General features: G+C 41.8%; 11 protein-coding genes across 11 annotated transcripts; 5 read left to right on the top strand and 6 right to left on the bottom strand.

The window, feature by feature from the left end:
• Window positions 1-581: 581 nt before the first annotated feature.
• Window positions 582-1462, bottom strand: LOC108659778 (uncharacterized). Its single transcript, XM_018112852.3, has one exon. It carries the CDS (start codon window positions 1275-1277, stop codon window positions 699-701), a length of 579 nt encoding a protein of 192 aa, XP_017968341.1. The 5' UTR covers window positions 1278-1462; the 3' UTR covers window positions 582-698.
• A 529-nt stretch (window positions 1463-1991) lies between these two features.
• Window positions 1992-3455, top strand: LOC108659802 (uncharacterized). The gene is made up of 4 exons (XM_089265263.1): window positions 1992-2503; window positions 2559-2759; window positions 2823-2939; window positions 2991-3455. The coding sequence occupies exons 1-4, from the start codon at window positions 2070-2072 to the stop codon at window positions 3130-3132; spliced, it is 894 nt and encodes a 297-aa protein (XP_089121389.1). The 5' UTR covers window positions 1992-2069; the 3' UTR covers window positions 3133-3455.
• On the top strand, window positions 3354-4269 carry LOC108659776 (uncharacterized). Its single transcript, XM_018112850.3, has one exon. The coding sequence runs from the start codon at window positions 3354-3356 to the stop codon at window positions 4062-4064; it is 711 nt and encodes a 236-aa protein (XP_017968339.1). The 3' UTR covers window positions 4065-4269.
• A 441-nt stretch (window positions 4270-4710) lies between these two features.
• On the bottom strand, window positions 4711-5592 carry LOC108659810 (uncharacterized). The gene is made up of 4 exons (XM_030390763.1): window positions 5386-5592; window positions 5085-5323; window positions 4910-5023; window positions 4711-4852 (listed from the first exon to the last, which is right to left on the bottom strand). The coding sequence occupies exons 1-4, from the start codon at window positions 5590-5592 to the stop codon at window positions 4711-4713; spliced, it is 702 nt and encodes a 233-aa protein (XP_030246623.1).
• A 765-nt stretch (window positions 5593-6357) lies between these two features.
• On the top strand, window positions 6358-7332 carry LOC108659777 (uncharacterized). The gene is made up of 3 exons (XM_018112851.3): window positions 6358-6415; window positions 6474-7079; window positions 7150-7332. The coding sequence occupies exons 2-3, from the start codon at window positions 6574-6576 to the stop codon at window positions 7304-7306; spliced, it is 663 nt and encodes a 220-aa protein (XP_017968340.1). The 5' UTR covers window positions 6358-6415; window positions 6474-6573; the 3' UTR covers window positions 7307-7332.
• A 688-nt stretch (window positions 7333-8020) lies between these two features.
• Window positions 8021-8882, bottom strand: LOC108659818 (uncharacterized). The gene is made up of 2 exons (XM_018112934.3): window positions 8375-8882; window positions 8021-8314 (listed from the first exon to the last, which is right to left on the bottom strand). The coding sequence occupies exons 1-2, from the start codon at window positions 8848-8850 to the stop codon at window positions 8158-8160; spliced, it is 633 nt and encodes a 210-aa protein (XP_017968423.3). The 5' UTR covers window positions 8851-8882; the 3' UTR covers window positions 8021-8157.
• Window positions 8883-8927: 45 nt separating this feature from the next.
• Window positions 8928-9766, bottom strand: LOC108659829 (uncharacterized). Its single transcript, XM_018112945.3, has 3 exons — window positions 9633-9766; window positions 9180-9571; window positions 8928-9121 (listed from the first exon to the last, which is right to left on the bottom strand). The coding sequence occupies exons 1-3, from the start codon at window positions 9726-9728 to the stop codon at window positions 8956-8958; spliced, it is 654 nt and encodes a 217-aa protein (XP_017968434.1). The 5' UTR covers window positions 9729-9766; the 3' UTR covers window positions 8928-8955.
• Window positions 9724-11105, top strand: LOC108659838 (uncharacterized). Its single transcript, XM_018112957.3, has 3 exons — window positions 9724-10664; window positions 10717-10827; window positions 10885-11105. Exons 1-3 carry the CDS (start codon window positions 9967-9969, stop codon window positions 11039-11041), a joined length of 966 nt encoding a protein of 321 aa, XP_017968446.1. The 5' UTR covers window positions 9724-9966; the 3' UTR covers window positions 11042-11105.
• A 594-nt stretch (window positions 11106-11699) lies between these two features.
• Window positions 11700-12878, top strand: LOC108659845 (uncharacterized). The gene is made up of 3 exons (XM_018112973.3): window positions 11700-12484; window positions 12556-12666; window positions 12724-12878. Exons 1-3 carry the CDS (start codon window positions 11712-11714, stop codon window positions 12860-12862), a joined length of 1023 nt encoding a protein of 340 aa, XP_017968462.1. The 5' UTR covers window positions 11700-11711; the 3' UTR covers window positions 12863-12878.
• Window positions 12877-14638, bottom strand: LOC108659850 (uncharacterized). The gene is made up of 4 exons (XM_018112986.2): window positions 14201-14638; window positions 13591-14122; window positions 13226-13537; window positions 12877-13149 (listed from the first exon to the last, which is right to left on the bottom strand). Exons 1-4 carry the CDS (start codon window positions 14499-14501, stop codon window positions 12897-12899), a joined length of 1398 nt encoding a protein of 465 aa, XP_017968475.1. The 5' UTR covers window positions 14502-14638; the 3' UTR covers window positions 12877-12896.
• Window positions 14639-16326: 1688 nt separating this feature from the next.
• LOC108659857 (uncharacterized) lies at window positions 16327-18202 on the bottom strand. The gene is made up of 3 exons (XM_018112998.2): window positions 17317-18202; window positions 16696-16911; window positions 16327-16641 (listed from the first exon to the last, which is right to left on the bottom strand). The coding sequence occupies exons 1-3, from the start codon at window positions 18183-18185 to the stop codon at window positions 16380-16382; spliced, it is 1347 nt and encodes a 448-aa protein (XP_017968487.1). The 5' UTR covers window positions 18186-18202; the 3' UTR covers window positions 16327-16379.
• Between the last annotated feature and the right edge of the window lie 1834 nt (window positions 18203-20036).

Below are 20036 nucleotides of genomic sequence, written 5' to 3'. Positions count from 1 at the left end.
GCTGCTCCTTCGTCTTCTTCTGTTGGCATTTCTCTCTTCTCCTTTGGCTTGCGAATTTTCGCCTTTCGATGTTTAAATCTGTTAACCTTTGTAATTTTATCTTTTGGTTTTTTTGGTTTGCGCTTCAAACCACGCCAGTAATCGAAATCCCTTGGTCCTTTAATCGGTAGTCTAGGCAGCTTAGGTCCTTTGCGTAGCACGCCATCCTTGCGGGTGGCCAGGCACCGTACAGACATAACTAGAATTCGTTTGGCAATTACTCCCAGCATTGTTAGCGAAAACCCGACAGCTTTCTCCTGTATTACTATTAATTTTGCATACACGACTTTACAAATTTAGAATATGACAAACAGTTATTCATAAATACATCTATAATTTTAAATATTTTTTATATACATATGCCTGCTTTGATAGTTTGTTTTTTGTTTTCTTTTATTTTTTCATGTGATATACCAAAATAATCAAATCAAAATGCGCTTTTGGCTTGGAATATCAACATATGTATGTATGTATGTATGTACGTTTATTCCAACACATACAAAGATGAATTTCGTTGTAGTAGTAAAACACTAAAAATTGACTTCTATCACCAATCACGTATAACTATTTATTTGTATAGATGACGCACTATTCAATTTAATGATTATACTCTACTAATAAAAAGCGAATCAAAACGTTCTCAAGGAAATGGTTCAAAACTAGAAGAAAAACATTTTCTTTCTGGGCAGTTTAGTTTTGACGGGTTTGGCCAAAAGAGGGCGACTTAAAGTCGTTGTTGTGGCAAATCTATTACGATTGATCATATCATTATTGTTCTCCCATTGTTTAATGAAGTCTTCGGATTCAGCATCCCAGGGCTTGGCTGTGTCTGGTCGATTACCAGACTCACGACGAGGGGATTGAACTTCCTCAGGTGATTGCACTGATTTGCCAGACTTGGGCTTGACATCTTCTGGGAAATCGGCCCAGGTACAGTCGTAGGTGCGTTCCATCAATCCACAATGCTTATAATGTGAATGGTCCATACGCAAGCTCTCTGACATGTTTTGTTTCTCGCCCTTGTTCTGCTCCCACATAGAAAGACGTTTACTGGCTTCATAATTCTCTGCTTTCTGACGCTCCCGAAAAATAGCCTTGGCATCCATCTTTCGGGGTCTGATACGATTAACCGGTACACGTTTCGCAATGTGTCGGGTCTGGGCATGGGCTATTTTTGCATTGAGCAGCTCAATGCACCGGTTAACCATTATTTTTGTACCGTTATTAAAGTTCACCATTCTGTTGATTATCTCAGGCTAATACCAATGAATTATTTTTTGGATTTATTTATTTTTTATTACGCCGTGCGGAAATGCCGAAAATCTTACTGTCTATAAAGCAACTATAAATGTAACTGTAACTGATCCCAAAACGAATCTGAGAATTTATCAACTAAAAAAATAAATGTCATGGATAACTTGATACTGTTATATTTGTACCTCATAGCTTACTAATACGAAAACTTGTAACCTGGTGTCTGGCACCTGTCTGCCCGGCCAAGACAATTAGCGCACCTGTGACAGTTCGCAATTGGAGATGGCACCATGTTGAGCTATCTTCCGATAAAAATTTTGTAAAGTACTGCTACTTATGGTATAGACTAATTTTATATATTGAATTTATATGTTTTGTTATTGTTATTATTAATATTACTATTATATATTATTATTAATTTTTTTTTTATTATTTTCTTTATATATTATTTTATAATTATTATTATTTTTGTTTATATAAATTGTTTAATTTTTAATTCTGCTATGAATTTTTTTTTTTTTTGTGTTTTTATAAAATATCACACACACAACTAGTCTTATACAAGATGTAATATTCTGCAATCTGCAAGATTTACCACTCTCTATGGATGAAAATTACTAGATTCACATTCAGCTGACATTTATTGAGATATGACTAAAACCTTTATTTCTCATGTCTTTACAAGTCCGATATTTGCTCTTCTCTAGTGCAAAGTCAAATGGTCACTTGGAGTGGGACATTGGCGCAGTTTGGATTTGCATGTTGAGTGCTTCAGTATGAGCTGTACGCCAGTTATTTTACTTGTCATAGTGGTTGGATATGTTGTGGAGGCAACTAACGGAAATCAGACAGAGTGGCTTTGTCGCCCGAATGGTTTACTTTCACGACGTGGGCGAGCTGTCGTCTTTCCCAAAGGGTCTACAGTGTTGATAACGGCAGCGATGACCAAAATAATTGTGGGCGGGCGACCTAGTGGATTGCAATACAGCGTGGAGTTCGATATGTATGTAAGTCTGCCGGATACTGTGGATGGCTGGCGACCAAACATACTCCTCGATCATGACAATCCTAAGAAAGCGACAGGCGCAAAGCCCATGCATCGCTGGGACTGGAAATGGCACGATTACAGGCGCAATGGCTCACGATTTAACTATGCTCACCGTAAGCCCCATTTGTATAGGGGCCCTTACCAACCCGAGCACTATGCCAAGTAATTTCATGCTGACTCTCAGTTGATTGCTTTAATTCAATAAATATATATGCAGATATGTGAAATCTGAAACACATAAGGAATATTTCTATAAAAGGCCTTGGCAATCGGCTGAAGAGCCTTGGCGACGACATCAACTGGGAAATTTGGAGCAGGAAGTATACAAATCCTGGACAGATGTGCCCAAGTGGAAACTAAATCGTGATTACAGAGAAAGACGTGAAATCTTTGACCAATTCGAGGCAATGGGAAATTAGTAAGCCAATGAATATTTTCGGAGCCCTACATTCATTCGTATAACCAATGTCATTAATTTCAGCTTTCGATTAGATATAAGATCCTGCATAAAGCGATCAATGTGCGAGCTTCGGGCCAGATTTAATGAGCATCATGGCAGTGGATTACTAATGGAGGATCTTCTGCGAATTATTTTAACGTAAGTGAGCTACCATAAGATGATATTTCCATTCTATTCAGTTCCTTTCAGTTTGCCCGAAGATGTCGCTGAAGATAAGTATCAGCATCGACGGAATGTTCGGGACTGCGCCAGTTTCTATGCGATTTCCTGCCCATATAGAGTGCTTGACTTTCTCACAATGAATGTGAACGCTAGTCGAAAGACTGAGTAGGCATTGGAATTAAAACTACACCTCAAACTGAAATAGAGAATCTTATTTGGGCTGAGGCTCAGTGTACAGATTGCAAAACTGGAAAACAGTTCTCCATTTCGGTTATTTTCGAAATTTTCCTTCTTATTTTTTTTTAATTCTTTCAAAATTTTGTAATTTTTTATAAGTTGGAACTGTTTCACAAAAATAAAAAAAAAAAACAATAATTTTTGAAATTGAAAATGATACCGCTTCACTCGTTATGGAATCGCTCAGCTTTACGTAATTTGGCAAAGTTGCCCATTCTGCCTGCTCTACGCATGAAGTCAAAAAAAAGTGGAAAGTGCGATGGAGCTAAGATCCAAAAACCGAAACCGTCTCCCTGCGGTGATCCGGAAAATATGCTAAGGAAAAAACCGAAGGTAAACGAAAAAAAGCAGCCCAAGGAACCATCCATATGGCTAAATCCATTTTGTGACGAGGACGAGCCACACTGTCCATTCAATCCACGTTTCGATGATATATACTACGTTGAGTCTGATAAGGCTAATCGCAAGTATTGGCAAACCTGGGTCGCGTGCCCGCCCATTGCGATAAAGCCGAAGAAGATATGCTGCTTCAAGGACGTCAAGGCGGCTCCACTGCGTCGTCGCACCACCCCCAAGCCGAAGACCGCATGCCCACAGCCCGTCACCTGCGATAAAATCCCCCTGGACTGCCCACGCTTCAAGCGTCGTTGCCACAGAGCCGGTCGCATTCCACCAAGTTGCGTGGTACTCAGGCGTCCTCTCAACTGCTCCAAGCCATTGACGCCATATCCGGCTTTCTCCGAGTGCAAACGGATCAAACCCGGTGCACTGCCGCTGAGCGAGTGTATTTGTTGGCAGAAGCCGATGCTCTGCGAGGCATGGGCCGAGTGGAGGCGTCGCAGCATGAGGAAGACGGCCAGATAGAGGGCGAGCTTCCATACTGCAAGCTAGGTAAACCAAATGGTCATATTGAATTGTGTAAATAGCTAATAGTTAAGATTTGTGACAATTTCCCGGTACGACGCGCACAGCAACCCATTATCTAATCAAAATTATTTTAAATGGTACATTAATAAAATTTTGACCAAGCCAAAGATATAGTTTAATTGACTGTCCAACGGGGAAGCTATCTGTTCTAGTCCATATATATTTAGATATTTGATTTTTTACAATTGGCAACTTTGCCAAAATGTAAAACATGAAGGCGTTTCCTATAGAGCATGAATCATGGTGAACTGAAAAAGTTTATACTGATCAATATGTGCCCTCATTCTTAAGCACTTCGAAATGGTACAGCTATATTTAAGTTTTATTGAGACCATAATGAATTTCGACTTGTTTCAAGGCGACTCTGGATTCCAGGAGACTATAAAAAAAACAGACCAAAACTGATTGAAATAACTCTGTGATTATACAGGCGTGATCATCACAGCATCACTCCGTCGATTTTATATAAATTTGATATTAGATTTATTATTAGAGCTCGCTAAGTTATATCAAACGCTTTTTTTTTGTCTCAAGTCTTCACTAGATCTGTTTTCGATTGCTATAGTTTATTTTAATGTTCGTCTCAAAAGTTCACTTTATTGAAGTTTGTTAACCAATTCCAGGTTTTTCGACTGCAATCCTTGTAAGTCTTTTGGCAATCGGCACCCGCGCGACCCGCATCTCTGGCATTAATATACTTTTCAGCAACATTATCTGCTGTGGGTCTGCAAAGATAGATGGTATGGGGTATCGGAACGAATATAGAACTATTGGTTACTCACATAAGCACTGCGTTAACTATTTCGCTGAATATGTTGCTGTTCTCAAAGGGCAATTGAGAGACCTCGCAGATGCTGCGCAGCAAGCAAGTGGCGCCACTTTCACTGCCATCTAGCCTGAAATTAAAATTCAGCCATGATTGTGAAGAATTGAGGAACTCAGTTCCGGAATACTTACGCTGCCATGCCGACCTCAAGGGCATCGTAGACCCAGCTGCGCGTATCATCCCGATGTAGAGTAGCCTGCATGCCCTTGCGCAGTTGACGAGCTGTGGAGACAAATGTTGTGGTGTTCCAAAAGCTCCACCAAAATATGGGTACTGTGGTGGGAATGTACTGGCTTTGCAAGTTGTAGAAGAACCAGAAAGACTGCTCCTTTTCCACCTGCTTGACAGGATGCGCAACAGTGACAGCAAACTGTAAAAATCGATCAATTAACATTTAATATTTAAGTAAATTGAATTGCAATAATTAAATACCTTGACTACGCCCTGGCCATTGTAGATGGCAACACGCTTGGCTCGACTCAGTTTGGCACTTGGAATTATTTGGCTCAGATTTGCGGAACCAGATTTAAGACCAGAACCAAGTCTAGGCTCGAAGCTGCTCGTATGCGCAGCTGCGAGTCCCCCGATAGCCAGCAGCAGCAGCAAGCTGAGAATTCTCTGTTCTTGGCTTAGGCTCATCTTGTTGTCATTTGGACGTTTGGCTTACTAATGCGTTGGATATACCAAGCGAATCAATTGTGCAGAGGGAACCAGAAGGCAAGCAAAGCTACATTTATTGATTTTAAAAATTCACAGCTGAGCTATACAGAGAATTAAGAATAAGAATACAGCTTTGTTTAATACCCTGAACCCATTAGGAAATGCCAGTTTCGAGTTTCATGATTTTAATAAGCCCTTTGGCATATGGTATGAGTTGTGGGCGTCTCTTTGAGGCTTATTCTTGATCAGGATTAACTACAGAGAATATACTATATATACATATATACTATATATATATTAGTTTTATTTATTACATTAATTTTTATGATTTTCATAACTTGTTATTGGCTGTGGTTCGATTGAGGTGAATAACAATTGATATAAATAAAATGTCAAAAGATTAAAAAGAAGATGTAAAAACTGTGCCTATTTATATAAAAACTTGACTGTGTTGGACAATTCTGATGGTTGTATTTTTCGATTTTACAAATATGTTGTCACTTCTGTGGATCGGAGATAATTTTGGATTCTAATGGTAATAAATTTGCTTTAAAATCAATCCAGCTGTCTCGGAATCTGATCAATACAATGAAATCTATCAATTCATATAATCGTATGGATTAGTTTCAATTCACTTTCAATTTCATTGTTTGCTACTTCTCATAAATTAGTAATCTCAGAGTATTAACAGCTCGGTGTGCACAAATTTGAGCTTGGCTGACAAATGCTCTGCACGCTTTGTATTGTTTTTCGTTCGAGAGTTCTTGGGCAGAGAAACATACAGAGGACTACGTCCCAGTTTCTGCAGGTTTTACCGTTCTAATTGGTACGCACGCATAGCAAATGTTTTACTCATTAACAGTTTGGTTAATTGAAGACCCAAATAAACAAATTGACCCAAAAGCCACTTCACATATATCATGCGCTCCGGGCTGCGGCCAGCATATCAATCACATCGAAATGCGTCGGCCAAGGCAGCACAACTGGAACTCGATCCTCGTTTCGATCAGCATCGTCGTGTGCTTCATCACCGGGGCATGCGGTCTATTCCTTTTTCCCCCAATCTCGGTGCTGCAGCTGACGTCGTCGATGTCGGTGCCGATTGATTTACCCAACCGCAGGGTTTTCATGGATCTGGGCTTTCAAATGAACTACAATCTGCCCTTCGACCTCCTCTCATTCTACAATCCAACTATTTGGCCCAATGCGTACGAGCGACGTCGCAGGCGTGAATCGTATAACTTCACGAGTGCAGCCAACGAGGTAGTCGTCGCTGAGAGTGGCATCCATCCAAAGGACTTCACTGCCGGCGAGCTATATGCGGGCATAGAGCGCCTCCTGCCGGACTACGGCTTCCACAGATCCTGCCTGCTACGCAGCGTCTGCGAATTGGCCCTGCATCCCATGGCGGATGATCACGGCTACAGCCAGAATCTGTTTGTCCAGATTATCAACTTTGTGCTAACGTAAGTGTAATTCACTCGGGAGTGTATATATAAATATATATAAACTAATATAATTGTTCACTTCCCATAGACCCTCGCAGCACGATGGCTTTGGACCCAACGAAAAGCAATATCGATATCGCTATGAGCGCGCAGAGAAATTGGGCTTCATGGGCGGCGACTGCCAAAAAGCGTATCCCAAATGTGAACTGGATTTGCTGAGCATAATGACCAAGCTAGTTATATGAAATAAAGCTAAGCCTATAATCTATAATGTTATTTAAATCAATTATTCAACGAATGCTAGTTTGGTGCTTATTTGCAGATGAGAGGATTATGTGGTTAAACTAACTCTAGAGTCTCTCACCAAATAATTTTAATTAATGCCTAATTGCATAAAGCTGCTTGTCATAATCTTGTTAAAATAGAGTTAATATTTAACTGATAATAAGCAAGCTGATGATAAGCAATAATAGTTCGAATGGTTCTTATGACAAAGAATGTTTCTTTAGAAATGTTTATTAGTTAAATAAAGCTATCAAGCGTATAAAAAATCCTTTAAAATGTTGCTAAGTATGAATAAATATGATATTTGGCTTTAAAGAGTTGATCAACATGCTATTAGAGATGATATACATATAGAGATAATTGGAGTGCCTAAATATAATTCGAAATCTGGAAGTCTTATAGGACATTAGGTCGTAGGATAATCGGCAGAGCTAAGCTCCATGTGACTGTTATTTTATGGGGTAAGTTATATCTTCTACTGGCTATTACATAATATATCTAAAGTCAGCCTAAGAATATACCCCGAATTTCCATTTTCAATACAGCTTGATCTGAATAATACAAGTCAGCTGCTCAGCCCGATAATAAATAAATATATTTGCTTTTATACAAGCACATATACATATGCATACATATATGTATACATATTTGCACATATTTAATTATGCCCCCTTTTATGGCATGTGTGGTAAAAGCCCATTGTATAGCTTTGTGTGTAAAAATGCTATAAAAATATTAAAGAGCGTGTAATTTTTTATTATTATGGCGACATCTGAGAGCGTTTTTATAAATTCGAATTCAAGAGTTCGTTTCAGTGAATGATTTTGCTGACGGCGCTTAGGAAGTCAACTGAACACTGGTCATAGAGTTGGGCACAGTCTGCTCCCATGAATCCCTGCTGCTCGGCACGCTCATAGATCTGGCGGTATATCGTCTCGCTCGGTGCAAAGGCTGCATGCAGAGATGGACTGAGGAAATACTTATATAGTTAGGGACAGGCATAGTACAGCTGCATAGGGATTACATACGTAAGCGTGAAGGTAAGCAGAGCCGTCAACATGTTCTGCTCATTGTCGTGGAAGGGATGTCGAGCCAGTTCGCAGACGCTTCGCAGCAAGCAGGTCTCATCGAAGCCATAGCGGACTAGCATATTCTCGATGCTCTCATAGAGCTCGCCGGCAGTCAGATCATTCGGATGCATATTAGTCCTTGCGGCTGGCATATACTTTTGGGTCTCATTGTGCAGGTGCCGCTTAGCGCGACGTGCAAACTGATCCTCCCAGATTTCAGCTGCATAAAACTTCGCCGGATTGCTAGGCACTTCATAGTTGACTTGCACGCCCCAGTCCCAAAATATTTTGCGTGGCGGCAGCACGACCGGAACTGATACGGCCGCCGTTATCTGATACACCGAAGCGGCCGGAAAGAACAACGGTATTTTGGCCTGGCATTCGAGCAGTGTCGCCAGCAGTGCGAATATGAAGTTCACCGCAGAAAGATCCATATCGCTGTGAAGCGACGGAGAGAAAGAGAACGGCTCTCGCTGGCATCTAGAGAAGTTGCTAATGAAACGCATTGACGTTACAGTTTACATCGTTTGTTTACTTATTCAATTATTATGAAAAACGACATTGCTAATGAGCCTCAAGATATCGTGTTCGCAATGTCCATAGATACGGGCGCAGTCTTTGCCCAAGAAGCCGTCAAGTTCAGCCTGTTCATAGACCCGCCTATAGACATGTTCGCTCTCCAGAAATCCTTGATGCTGAGAGGGGCTGTTAGAAAATACAAAGGCCTATCAGTCTACATTAGTCTAGGAAGTCAAAGTCCTACCTGAAGACAAATGACAGGATGTCGCTCAATATGTGCGGATACTCATCGTCAAAGGGGTGCCTGGCCAGCTCGCAAACGCTACGCAGCAGGCACGTCTCGTGGAAGCCATAGGAAGCTAGGACATCCTCGATGCTGCCATACAGCTCTCCAGCTGATAAGTCCTTGGGATGTGTTTGCGTCAAGGCATTGTAGCCATATTTCTCATAAAGCTGCAGATCATTGCGCGGAAGTTCGCGTTTGGTGTGGTAGTTGGCGAAGCCTGGCCAAATGGGAATGCTGTAGAAGGAGCTCAAGTTGTGGGGCAGGTTATAGGAAATGGCGAAGCACCAATCCATGAGTATTCGCCGTTCCGGATAGAATTCAGCCAGCGGTATCGAAACCGAGGCAGTGAGCTAAATAAATGGCACTTTTTAGAGTCAAAGTCTTGTGGAAAATGCAATCACAGCTACTTACACCCAGTGAAGATGATGCTGGATACAATAAACAGCTCGTTGCTGTGCAGCCAATGAGCAGGCCAAGCACTTGGTATAGCAACCGATTGAATTGCATCTCTCAACGAACTGCTCGGCTTGAGTCAGATAACTCAACTGAATGAATCTGTCAACATGATTGCCCCAAAATTGGGTCTCTGGGCTATCTCTGGCTGCCACTTATGTAGATGATCGACAAATAAAGTCATCAATCAACCCAGAGTAAATATTTAGTTAATCTGTTCACAGCCAGTACTTAATCTATATGAAAGTGATTCTTTGCAGTCATTTCGTTCTGTTCTCTCGTTGGGCCTTAAATGTTGTTCACTCAGCTCGTTGTGCTTCTGCTGCTGATCAATTGGAGTCATGGAGAGCGCAGGACTCGACAGACACGATTGCGATCGACATACGATCGGGTATTCGGTCGCAGGAAGCGTGCAGTAATCTTTCCACCAGGCTCGTATTTCAAGTTCACTTGTAATTTTGGCACTAATTTGCTATCGGCCTATCCGCGAGGCATCAGTTTCGCTCTGGAGGAGGCGGCCTACTTTCCCATTCCTGGCAGCAGGGACGACCTCTACCCAAAGCGCTTTCTGCCAAAGAAGACAACAACAGCGCAGCCCTCGACGAGCACAACAGAGACCTATGTTTACATACCCGGCACGGACTGGCGCTTCAAGGCTCAGGCATTACCGAAGCCGAAGCCAAAGCTTAGGCCCAGGCCACAGCCGCCAAAGACACAGCGCATCGATCTGGATAGCCACACCAATCCTCACAAATGGCAGCACTGGGCAAAGTATGGCTCAAGCCAGGCTCAAAAGTGGCGGAACTCTGCCGCAACACTGAGCAACAAGCGCAAGTGGGCAAAGTGGACCACACCTGCGCCCCAATGGACAGCTGCCTGGACAGGTCGTTGGAGCAGAGCTACTCCACGAGCAATTGTTGAATCTCCCCATTTCCATGGTCATCGCGATCGACGGCAGCTCTTCGAGCACTTCAGTGGACTCAGTGCACGGTGCGTAGTGAGTGAAGCACTTGAGCTGCATATAATAAACTGAACTTTTCAGCTTTGGCATCGATGTCAAGTCCTGCATACTGCGCACCATATGCGACTCCAAGCGTCTCCTGTTGCCACCAGGCTATTCCATGCTGCAGGATATGCTGCGCTTGGTGTTCACGTGAGTGTGACGAAGGCTGTCGCTATTCGATTTTATTATTGATTCACTTGCTTACAGCATGCCCCGCATAGATGGACTGGACGATGATTACTCACGTATCATGAAAAAGGACGCTGATGCCTGCGCTCGGGAGCTGAAAACCAAGTGCAATATGAGCCTATTGATTTGGCTATTGAGCGGTAGAATGGATCAAATGAATGCTGTTCGTGATTAAGAAGTATTTTATATTTGATAAGAAATTTAAAATATTTGTATAGTAATCAGTTTGGAATTATTTGAATAATAAATAGATATTAATAGATTAAAATAAATTATTAAATAACAATGATTTTACTCTCTGAAAATTGGCTTAGAAAAAGTACTCCATTGTAAATGGGGCCTGAATTTAGCTCTTATAACAACATTTTTTCAATTCAATGAACTCAACCATATAAGCATAATTGACTTTTGGAAATTAAGATAGGCTTTGGATTTATGCTACTATTTTTATGGTACTATTTTTATTTGTTGTAAGATTTTGTAGGGTATATATATCTTTTGATACTTTTTATAATAAAATAAAATAATAATAAAAGATTATATGTATGATATGAATATGATGTCTAAGAAAAGCTTATTCTAAAATATCAAAGTACTTTTCTGTGACAGCTTTATTTCTAACTCTCATAATAATTTCCACTTTGCTATTATGTTTACCTAATGTCTTAAGGGTTTCTGGCGGCTTTTGGCTATTTATTTATTTGGGCTCATCTATTGTTGCTTTTCTTTGCTCAACAATTGACACTCAATCAGAGCTGATTATAGTAATTTCCAGGTGAATTGATTGCTTCCCACATCGTGCTGAGGCTCTGCCTCGTTTACGTCTCAATCAGTGCAGATCAGTCATGCGATACAGTCTCTGGATTCACTTGCTCGCGCAGCTGGCTCTTGTGCTGTTGGTCTTAGGCGAGCCAAATAGAACGGAGCTGCATAATGCTGTCGATCGAGTCTTTTCGCGTCAAAAACGTTTCGTATTATTTCCAATGGGCTCGAATTTGAAATTCACCTGCTCAATAAGCGCAGGTCTGCTCTCTCGCTTTCCGAGGGGAGTCAGCATGAACCTTGAGGAGGCGGTTTACTATCCAGTGCCAACGAGTCGTGCGGATGTCTATCCAAAGCGTTTCCGACCGCGAACGACAACAACGCCTGTGCCAAAAACAAGCACAGAGCCAACTTATGTGTGGATCGCTGGTACGGACTGGAGATTCAAGGCAACGCCTATCAAGAAACCGACCCCAGTAAGGCTACATCAACGCATTGACCACAGGCCCCCAGTGCCGAGCTATGCTGATCCAGCCAAGTGGAAGCAGTGGTCCAAGTATGGAGAACATTATAAAAACTGGACGCCAGCAAGGCCGTATGAGAAATATGGCCAGCCGGGTAGATGGAGTAAGTGGACAACACAATCGCCGGCTTGGAGCAACTATGGCAAGCGTTGGTACAGATCGGCTGAATCGCAGCTGCAAGAGGAGCCCGATGAGGACCTATACGATCCGGATATGACGCCCTATAAGCCTACTCACTATCCCGATCTGGAGCACGCCAGGGATTGGCAGGATTATCATGGACACCGTGATCGTCGGCAGTTGTTTGAGAACTTTGGAGCCTTTGGCAAGCAGTAAGTGAGAGAGAGAGAGGCAGGACGGATGTGCAGAGCTTTTTTCGACTGTAGTATGTGTTAACTTTCAGCCTGGGCATCGAAACCAAGGCCTGTATACTGCGCGCGATCTGCGATAGCAAGCGTTTGCTTTTGCCCCCTGGGTATTCCATGCTGCAGGACATAGTTCGCGTGATCTTTACGTGAGTCAATAGTGGATATATCTTACACATCTCATTTATAACTCTAATTCCATTTAGACTTCCCACAATATCGGGCGTGGAGGATGACTATAGTCGCATTATGCGCATGACTGCAGAGGATTGTGACAAGCACTTTAAGCATGGCTGTAAATTAAATCTATTGGGCTGGCTTCTAGACGCCAAATGGGGTCAGTGAATAAAACAAAAGTGTAGCAAAATTTGTGTGCCATTTATTGGACAAAGGGTGCATCCCAGATGGACATCTTGCACTTGGGATAGAGAGCCGCGCAGTCGCCGTCATGAGCGTGGGCCTTGTCATAGCGAGTGTCCCGGTAGGCCACAGGCTCGTGGTCCAGTGCCTCTGGAATGGTAAATACCGCGCGTAGCAGTTCGCCGACAAAGCTGCCGGGCTCCTGCTCATGGGACTTCTGACCAGTCTCGCAGAGAGTACGCAACACGCACTGATGTCCGTCGTGACCTCGTCTGCAGATTGGGGAAATATTTAGAGCGAACCTCTTTTATGTTGCTTTCAATATTGTGTTTATCATCGCTCGCTTACTTATCCAGATATTTTTCGATCCTCCCGTACAAGGTCTGCCGGCTGCTGCGATGATATTTGATCTGAATGTTTTCCATGCGCGTTAGTTCAGAGTCGGCTACGCTGGCAACTCCACTGCGTCGGTGACGATGGTGCGGATTAGCTGCGTCTGGCAAGCTGCGTTTTCCATAAACCGGATAGATTTGGTGATGACGTCGTGGCTCCGACCTGGGCTTATGCGCGGACTCAGCCGGTTGATAATAGCCATTTCGCTGACGCTGACCATTGGCTGCACTATAGTAGCTATTCCGATGGCGTAGCGTATTCCTTAGACTTTCAATAAGGGATTAACAGAGAGTGCTGTGTGTATGTATGTATTAACTTACTGCGATGCGAGAGCCCAGTACGGATAGCGTGTGGTCGGTGCCCGGCTGTAGGGCTGGGAGTAGCTCTGGAAGGGATTGCGCATGCTGCTCACCGGACGGCTGTAGTAGTAGTGATTATCCTTACGTCTGGCCGGCTCTGAGGGTCGTCGGTAAAAGCTGTCCGAGTACCGATAGGTGGGATGCATGGGTGTGCGAAACACAGGTGAGTTGCTATAGTAGGAATTATGACCGCTGCTGCTCCCGCTGCTGCTGCCAGCTGCCCCATTCGACAAGTTGATGTAGTTGGGCTTGTAGTTTGCGTTGTTGTTATTGTTACTGTTTTGCTCAGTGTCCTTTTGGGTATCATCTACGTAGGTTATGTTGGACACGGTATCGTTGCGACTAACATCTATTGTGCCATCTTCGAGCTTGTTCAATATATCCTCAATGGCTTCACTGGGCGGCTTGCTGGGCAATTCCCAGGCCAACGCAACGGTTATACCCAGCACCAGATAGTTCGTGTAGTCCACCACACAGATGATTTCATCGAACACTGCGGACGGAACGGAACGAAACAAATGAAGCATGTAAATTGCATCGCTTGGGGGCAATGAAAACGGCAGAGACTTACCCATTTGAAAGGAACTGCCCTCCGGAAATACCAAGTAGCGTCGCTTCCTCGAGAGTAGCTCTTGTGTTTGCATTGTTCGACTGCTGGCTGATTCGTTCAGTTTCGCCTCGATGAGTTGCTCCAAATCGGAGCTGCCTGCATTCTCCACATTCAGCAACGGTCCAGTCGCTGGCAAGCTAATGCCCTCGCCGACTTTCATTACATCGCCCTGGCAAACACCTAAGCTGGCCAAGAGCAGCACAATGGGTAGCAGCAAAGGTGCAGCTGGAGGCCCAAGCCTTGCTCTGTTGTTGATACACATTTCCTGCACTTGCGGCTAACGCGTTGTTCATACGCTAACTGGCAGCCAAAGTTACAAAATGCTGCGCCAGCCAACCTGTTCCAGAGCCACTGACACAGAGCTGTTTCTAGCTCTCGGCTGGGCTGTTAATTGCAGCCAGTTGCCCCTCCAATGCCTCCAATCTAGAGCCAGTTGAGAACTTTCAAGTTTGTCTGCACATCGTTGGTCTAACAGTGGAGTGTTACTTTGTCTTTTAGTTCTTATTAGTTTTCACACTTTTCGTCTGTGGTTTTCTTCACAGAAGATAGGGCGTAGTGGGGTATATCCAGTTTCACAAGAGAGACGAGAGTGCATATCGGTGAAACTATAAATTTTAGTAGAAATAGTAGTAGTAGATGTAGGAAAAAGCAGAAGTAAAAGAAGTAGTAGTAGAAGTAGTAGTACTTAAAGTAGTATTAGAAGTAGAAGTAGTAGATGTAGGAAAAAACAGTAGTAAAAGTAGTAGTAGTAGAAGTAGTGGTAGTAAAAGTAGTAGTAGTAGAAGTAGTGGTAGTAAAAGTACTGGTAGTAAGAGTAGTAGTAAAAACAGTAGTAGAAAAAAAAACAGTAGTAGAAGTAGTAGTAGTATATGTAGGAAAAAGCTGTAGTAAAAGTAGTAGTAGTAGAAGTAGTAGTAGTAGTAGTAAGAGTAGTAGTAAAAGCAGTAGTAGAAGCAGTAGTAGTGGAATCAGTAGTGGAACTAGTAGTAGAAGTAGTAATAGTAGAAGTAGCAATAGTAGAAGCAGTAGTAGTAGAAGTAGTAATAGTAGAAGCAGTAGTAGTAGAAGTAGTAATAGTAGAAGCAGTAGTAGTAGAAGTAGTAATAGTAGAAGCAGTAGTAGTGGAATCAGTAGTGGAACTAGTAGTAGAAGTAGTAATAGTAGAAGTAGCAATAGTAGAAGCAGTAGTAGTAGAAGTAGTAATAGTAATAGTAGAAGCAGTAGTAGAAGCAGTAGTAGTGGAACTAGTAGTAGAAGTAGTAATAGTAGAAGTAGCAATAGTAGAAGCAGTAGTAGTAGAATTAGAAGTAGAAGTAGAAGTAGTATAGAAGTTGTATTTACAGGGCAACTCACAAGTCGGCTATATTCCGTATCGGTATTTTTAATGCATTTTTTTCTCGTTCTGCTTCGTTCTAAGAAGCAGTTTGTGTTTCGAATTGTGCTAGTAGAATTGTAATAGTAGAAGCAGTAGTAGAAGCAGTAGTAGTGGAACTAGTAGTAGAAGTAGTAATAGTAGAAGTAGCAATAGTAGAAGCAGTAGTAGTAGAAGTAGTAATAGTAGAAGCAGTAGTAGTAGAAGTAGTAATAGTAGAAGCAGTAGTAGTAGAATTAGAAGTAGAAGTAGAAGTAGTATAGAAGTTGTATTTACAGGGCAACTCACAAGTCGGCTATATTCCGTATCGGTATTTTTAATGCATTTTTTTCTCGTTCTGCTTCGTTCTAAGAAGCAGTTTGTGTTTCGAATTGTGCTTGCTTCGTATGCTCATTGGTCCATTTAAAGGCTCAAATTACTTTATCACGCGACCAACTTCTTCTGGTCGGAACGGGTCAGTTCTAAAAAGCTAAACAGCCATCAATAATATTTGGATTGTGACTAACTCAATCTAGTTCTAGTTTGGCCAAATTAGAAAAGACAAACAAACAGGGGAAAGTAGTCGTAAAATCTGATTAGGTTAATAGGAAAGTATTTTCGATATGTAGAAATAATTGTCAAATAATAAAATTTTAATTAAGCAAATCTCTTCTACATGTGAGGCATTTTATAATGAAAAACTTGGAGACTTTGTTCATTTAATATTTGATTGTTTAATAAAAGAAATAAATATGGCAACATGTGTGGATATTAGGGACATTCTGCTCCTTATTGCATCCAAAATGTGTGAGTGCAGCCGGCATAAATTTGTCGACAGTTTCCTTGCTGCTGATGCGCTTCCACATAATGTGGGGGGATGTGCCGCAGCAGCACTTCGGCGGCTTCATTGTCGCTCGGCAATTGAAAGATGGCAGACACCAGCTCCATAATAAAGCTCTGGGGCTCAGCTGAAGCTGTCATCGTCTGTCCCAGACGTTGGGCCGATTCGCAAAGTGCTCGCTGAATGCATGCTGTCCCATTAAGCTGTCGCCTGTGGAATGGGACTTAGTACAGTGGGTCATGGCTGTGTGTGGCGCACACTCACGTTTTATACAGCCGTTCGATCTTGCCAAAGAGCAGTCCTCGCGAGCTCAGATGCTGCTGCAGGTGCAGGCGCTCAACGATGTCATCCTTTGCTAGCTGATCTGGCACATCTCGTCGTCGTCGCCGCCGCCTCCCGAATACGGGATAAATGTGGTGCTCGGGTGGTCGCTGCAGCACCTGACGTGGGCGCTGTGCGTAGCTGTTGCTGTACTCTTGTCTGTTGAATAATACAAATTTAATTGAATATTATGTTTATAGCATAATAAACTATAAGTTCATGAGATGAGACTATCTAAATAAATAATTAAATGAACATTAATTATTCGGCTTGCTGAAGTGAGAATTTGCAGCTGTGTTAGATAAGTAGCTAAAGGATGTATAATTAAAGTAAACAAAAAATAAATGAATTAAATAAATGATTTGTTTTTTTATATACCTAAATTATAATTGATTTATATTTTTATTTATTAATATATTTATTAATAGAAAAAAGTATTTAATTTTTTTTTAGAATATGACAAATCTCACTTCCTGTTCTTTACATTGCTTTGCTCAATTTTAATAATATTTATTTAAAATATAATTAGTTTTCTTTTGTTTAGACTCTCGTCTGCATAAATACCTTTGCATTGGCTGCCCATAGGTGCTCCACGTTGGCTGCTGATAGAAGCTCCACTGTTGCTGCTTTCTGCGCCAATTCTGCTGCACCCTGTCTTTGTTGCGCTGCCACCAATTGTCTGACCAGCGGTCGTTGCTGCCGCGTAGTGGTGGGCGGGAGGTGGGGGCAGCTGCCCACTGTCGCCACTTTGGTATTGACTGTCGCGCATGCCAATTAGTCGGCCTCCCTGCATGCTGTTGTCCATTAGGCGAATTTGCATAAGCGGAAGTGCCCGCGCCGTCCCGCACATTCGTCGTATGGTACGGATAGTTGTGGACATTGGAGGCATATGTGGACGCTGCAGCTGCAGACACCGATGTTGGTGGCGCGTGCATAGCCTGCCAATTAATGGGGGTTCGAATATTGCTGGTCTCCGCCATGACGACCGTCTCCTGCTGGACGCTGTCGGTGCGCCGCACTGTGCCCAGTGTGCCATCGTTGAGGCGGGTGCGCAGGTTCTCCAGCAGCTCGCTGGGCGGCTTGCTGGGCAGCTCCCAGGCCACGGCGCATGTGATGCCCAGAATAGCGAAATTGGTGTAGTCCACAATGGGTATGATTAAATCAAAGACCAGCTGGAAAGAGCTGCCCTCGGGAAACACCAGATACCGCTTCTGACGATGCAGCAACAAAAGCTGCTGACGCGCTGAAGCCATCGAGTCATCGTCAAAGGGACCGCCTTCCCGAGCAGCTGCATGTGTGTAATTGGTGGTCGACATCGCTAATTCATTTGATTCATTAGCTCGGCTGCTCAAAAGCTTTTTACTCTGGCTCAGCAGGAGCACCAAAGCAACCAACGATGCACAGCCAAATAAAATTATGATGCTTCTAGCCATGCTTTAGCTTGGTTTTGAATAATGATTTGCAAAAGTTCAGCTGGTGATTATTTGTCTAGAAATAAATTCAATATTGTCTAAAGCTTAATATATATATATATATAAATAATAATAAATATAAATAACAAAATATATTTTAGATAATAATAACAATTCCTATATAAACAAATAAAAATTTAAATATCATAATTACGTTTTCTTATTATTTAAAAATTTTAATTTAACTGATTAATAATTATGAAAAATTGTAAAATATTTTATTTGATCAATAATTAATTTTCTATGTAAATACTTAACATTAAATTGTAGTCTAATTTTTACTCGCACTTGAAGCGATTTAAATTTATTGATTTAGCTTAAATATTTCATATTTAGTTTGTAAATTTATATACATCAATATGAGTTTGCATCAAAAATGTAATTCTCCGAATTGTTTTTAATTTATTTGGACTTTTTTGTTTTTGCTTTGTGTAATTGAAGCGTTGAATAGTCGCCGTTCGAGGCTGTGGACAATTAAGCTGTCAATTATTGGGGCTTGCCATGGTATTAACAAACACACACACACACATGTTCACACTCGCTCACACACACACACACTCACTTCAAATTTGCATAATTTCACTTTGGCTGCGATGCGACAGTTCCATTTGGTGGCAATGCCAATCATGCGTTAAATTAATGCAGTTTTCAGCAGCTAAAAATGCTGTAGAACTTCGTGGCTGGCTTCGTGTCCACAATTAAAACGCGTCCATTTTCAATGCCTCAAGGGCAATTTGCGCCGAAATTTATGATGCAGATAATTACGATTAGAGAGGCGAGCCGCTGCGCAGGGAACGAAATTTTCATTCACCTATTTTTCCTTTTCAATATTGATGCCATTAGCTGTCAGAGCTGAACTGATACGATGGATATAGCGTCCGGCAGTCGGTTGGCTCTTCGACTGTTGGTTTGGTCGGTCAGATGGTCAGCACCGTTTAATTGTACAATTAACACCCAATTGAGTGTCGTTAACTCGTTTTATTGCCGCTTACAGAGGCAGTTAAAGGTGCGAACTGTCGGCCTCCAACCATTCGATAATGGCTCCAAAGCCCCTGGGCATACGGTTCAGATAGTTTTAACATATAGCACAGCGTTGACACATGGGCGATACATTTGGAACAAACCTGGCACATACAAAAAACAGTCAGCGTGTGGCTTTGGGCCAACGTAAATATAAAACGCATTCTTTGAGCAACGTTAAATTTTGCAATAATGCATATTCCACTGTATCAAAATTTGTCGAGGTTATATTGAAATTGATAAGTACAACAACAGTAAATAATGAACATCGTAGTTGCTTAACATGTTTTTGCATTATTAAACCAAAAATGAAATTTGGGATAGTCATATAACATTTTTAATGCATCTAACTAAACCAAGGATTCAAATTAGAAAATGCTAAAAATTTTTGGAGATTTTTAATTTAATTTTTTAGTTTTAATAAAGAGTTTTTAAAAGTTTTTTTATTTTATTAAGTTTCAAGTTTTTTACGTTATTTAGAAGCTGAAACCTAAGTAAATAAATAAATATGGAAATTGTGCAGTTTTCTTGAATATAAAACCTTTAATTTGTGCACGCAAATTGATGTGCTCTGCGCACTATAATTTCCATTCCCTCATTGTGTTTCACACACAGAGAGACACTCTTACATACAATCAACACCTCCGTTTAAGTTGCAACCTCTCAGCAATTATCGCACATGCATGTGTTCCCCTCTCCCCCGCTCGTATAGCAAACACGCCGAACAGAGAGCAACATAAATTTAAATTAAAGCAAATTTCCAGCTGGCTTCTGTGTGTTTTTTAGTTTGCT

This window comes from Drosophila navojoa, chromosome 2 (genome assembly GCF_054131105.1).
Source record: "Drosophila navojoa isolate 15081-1374.11 chromosome 2, UAZ_NAV_1.0, whole genome shotgun sequence".
NCBI classification, from domain to species: Eukaryota; Metazoa; Arthropoda; class Insecta; order Diptera; family Drosophilidae; genus Drosophila; species Drosophila navojoa.
This window is presented reverse-complemented; position numbering and strand designations above follow the sequence as displayed.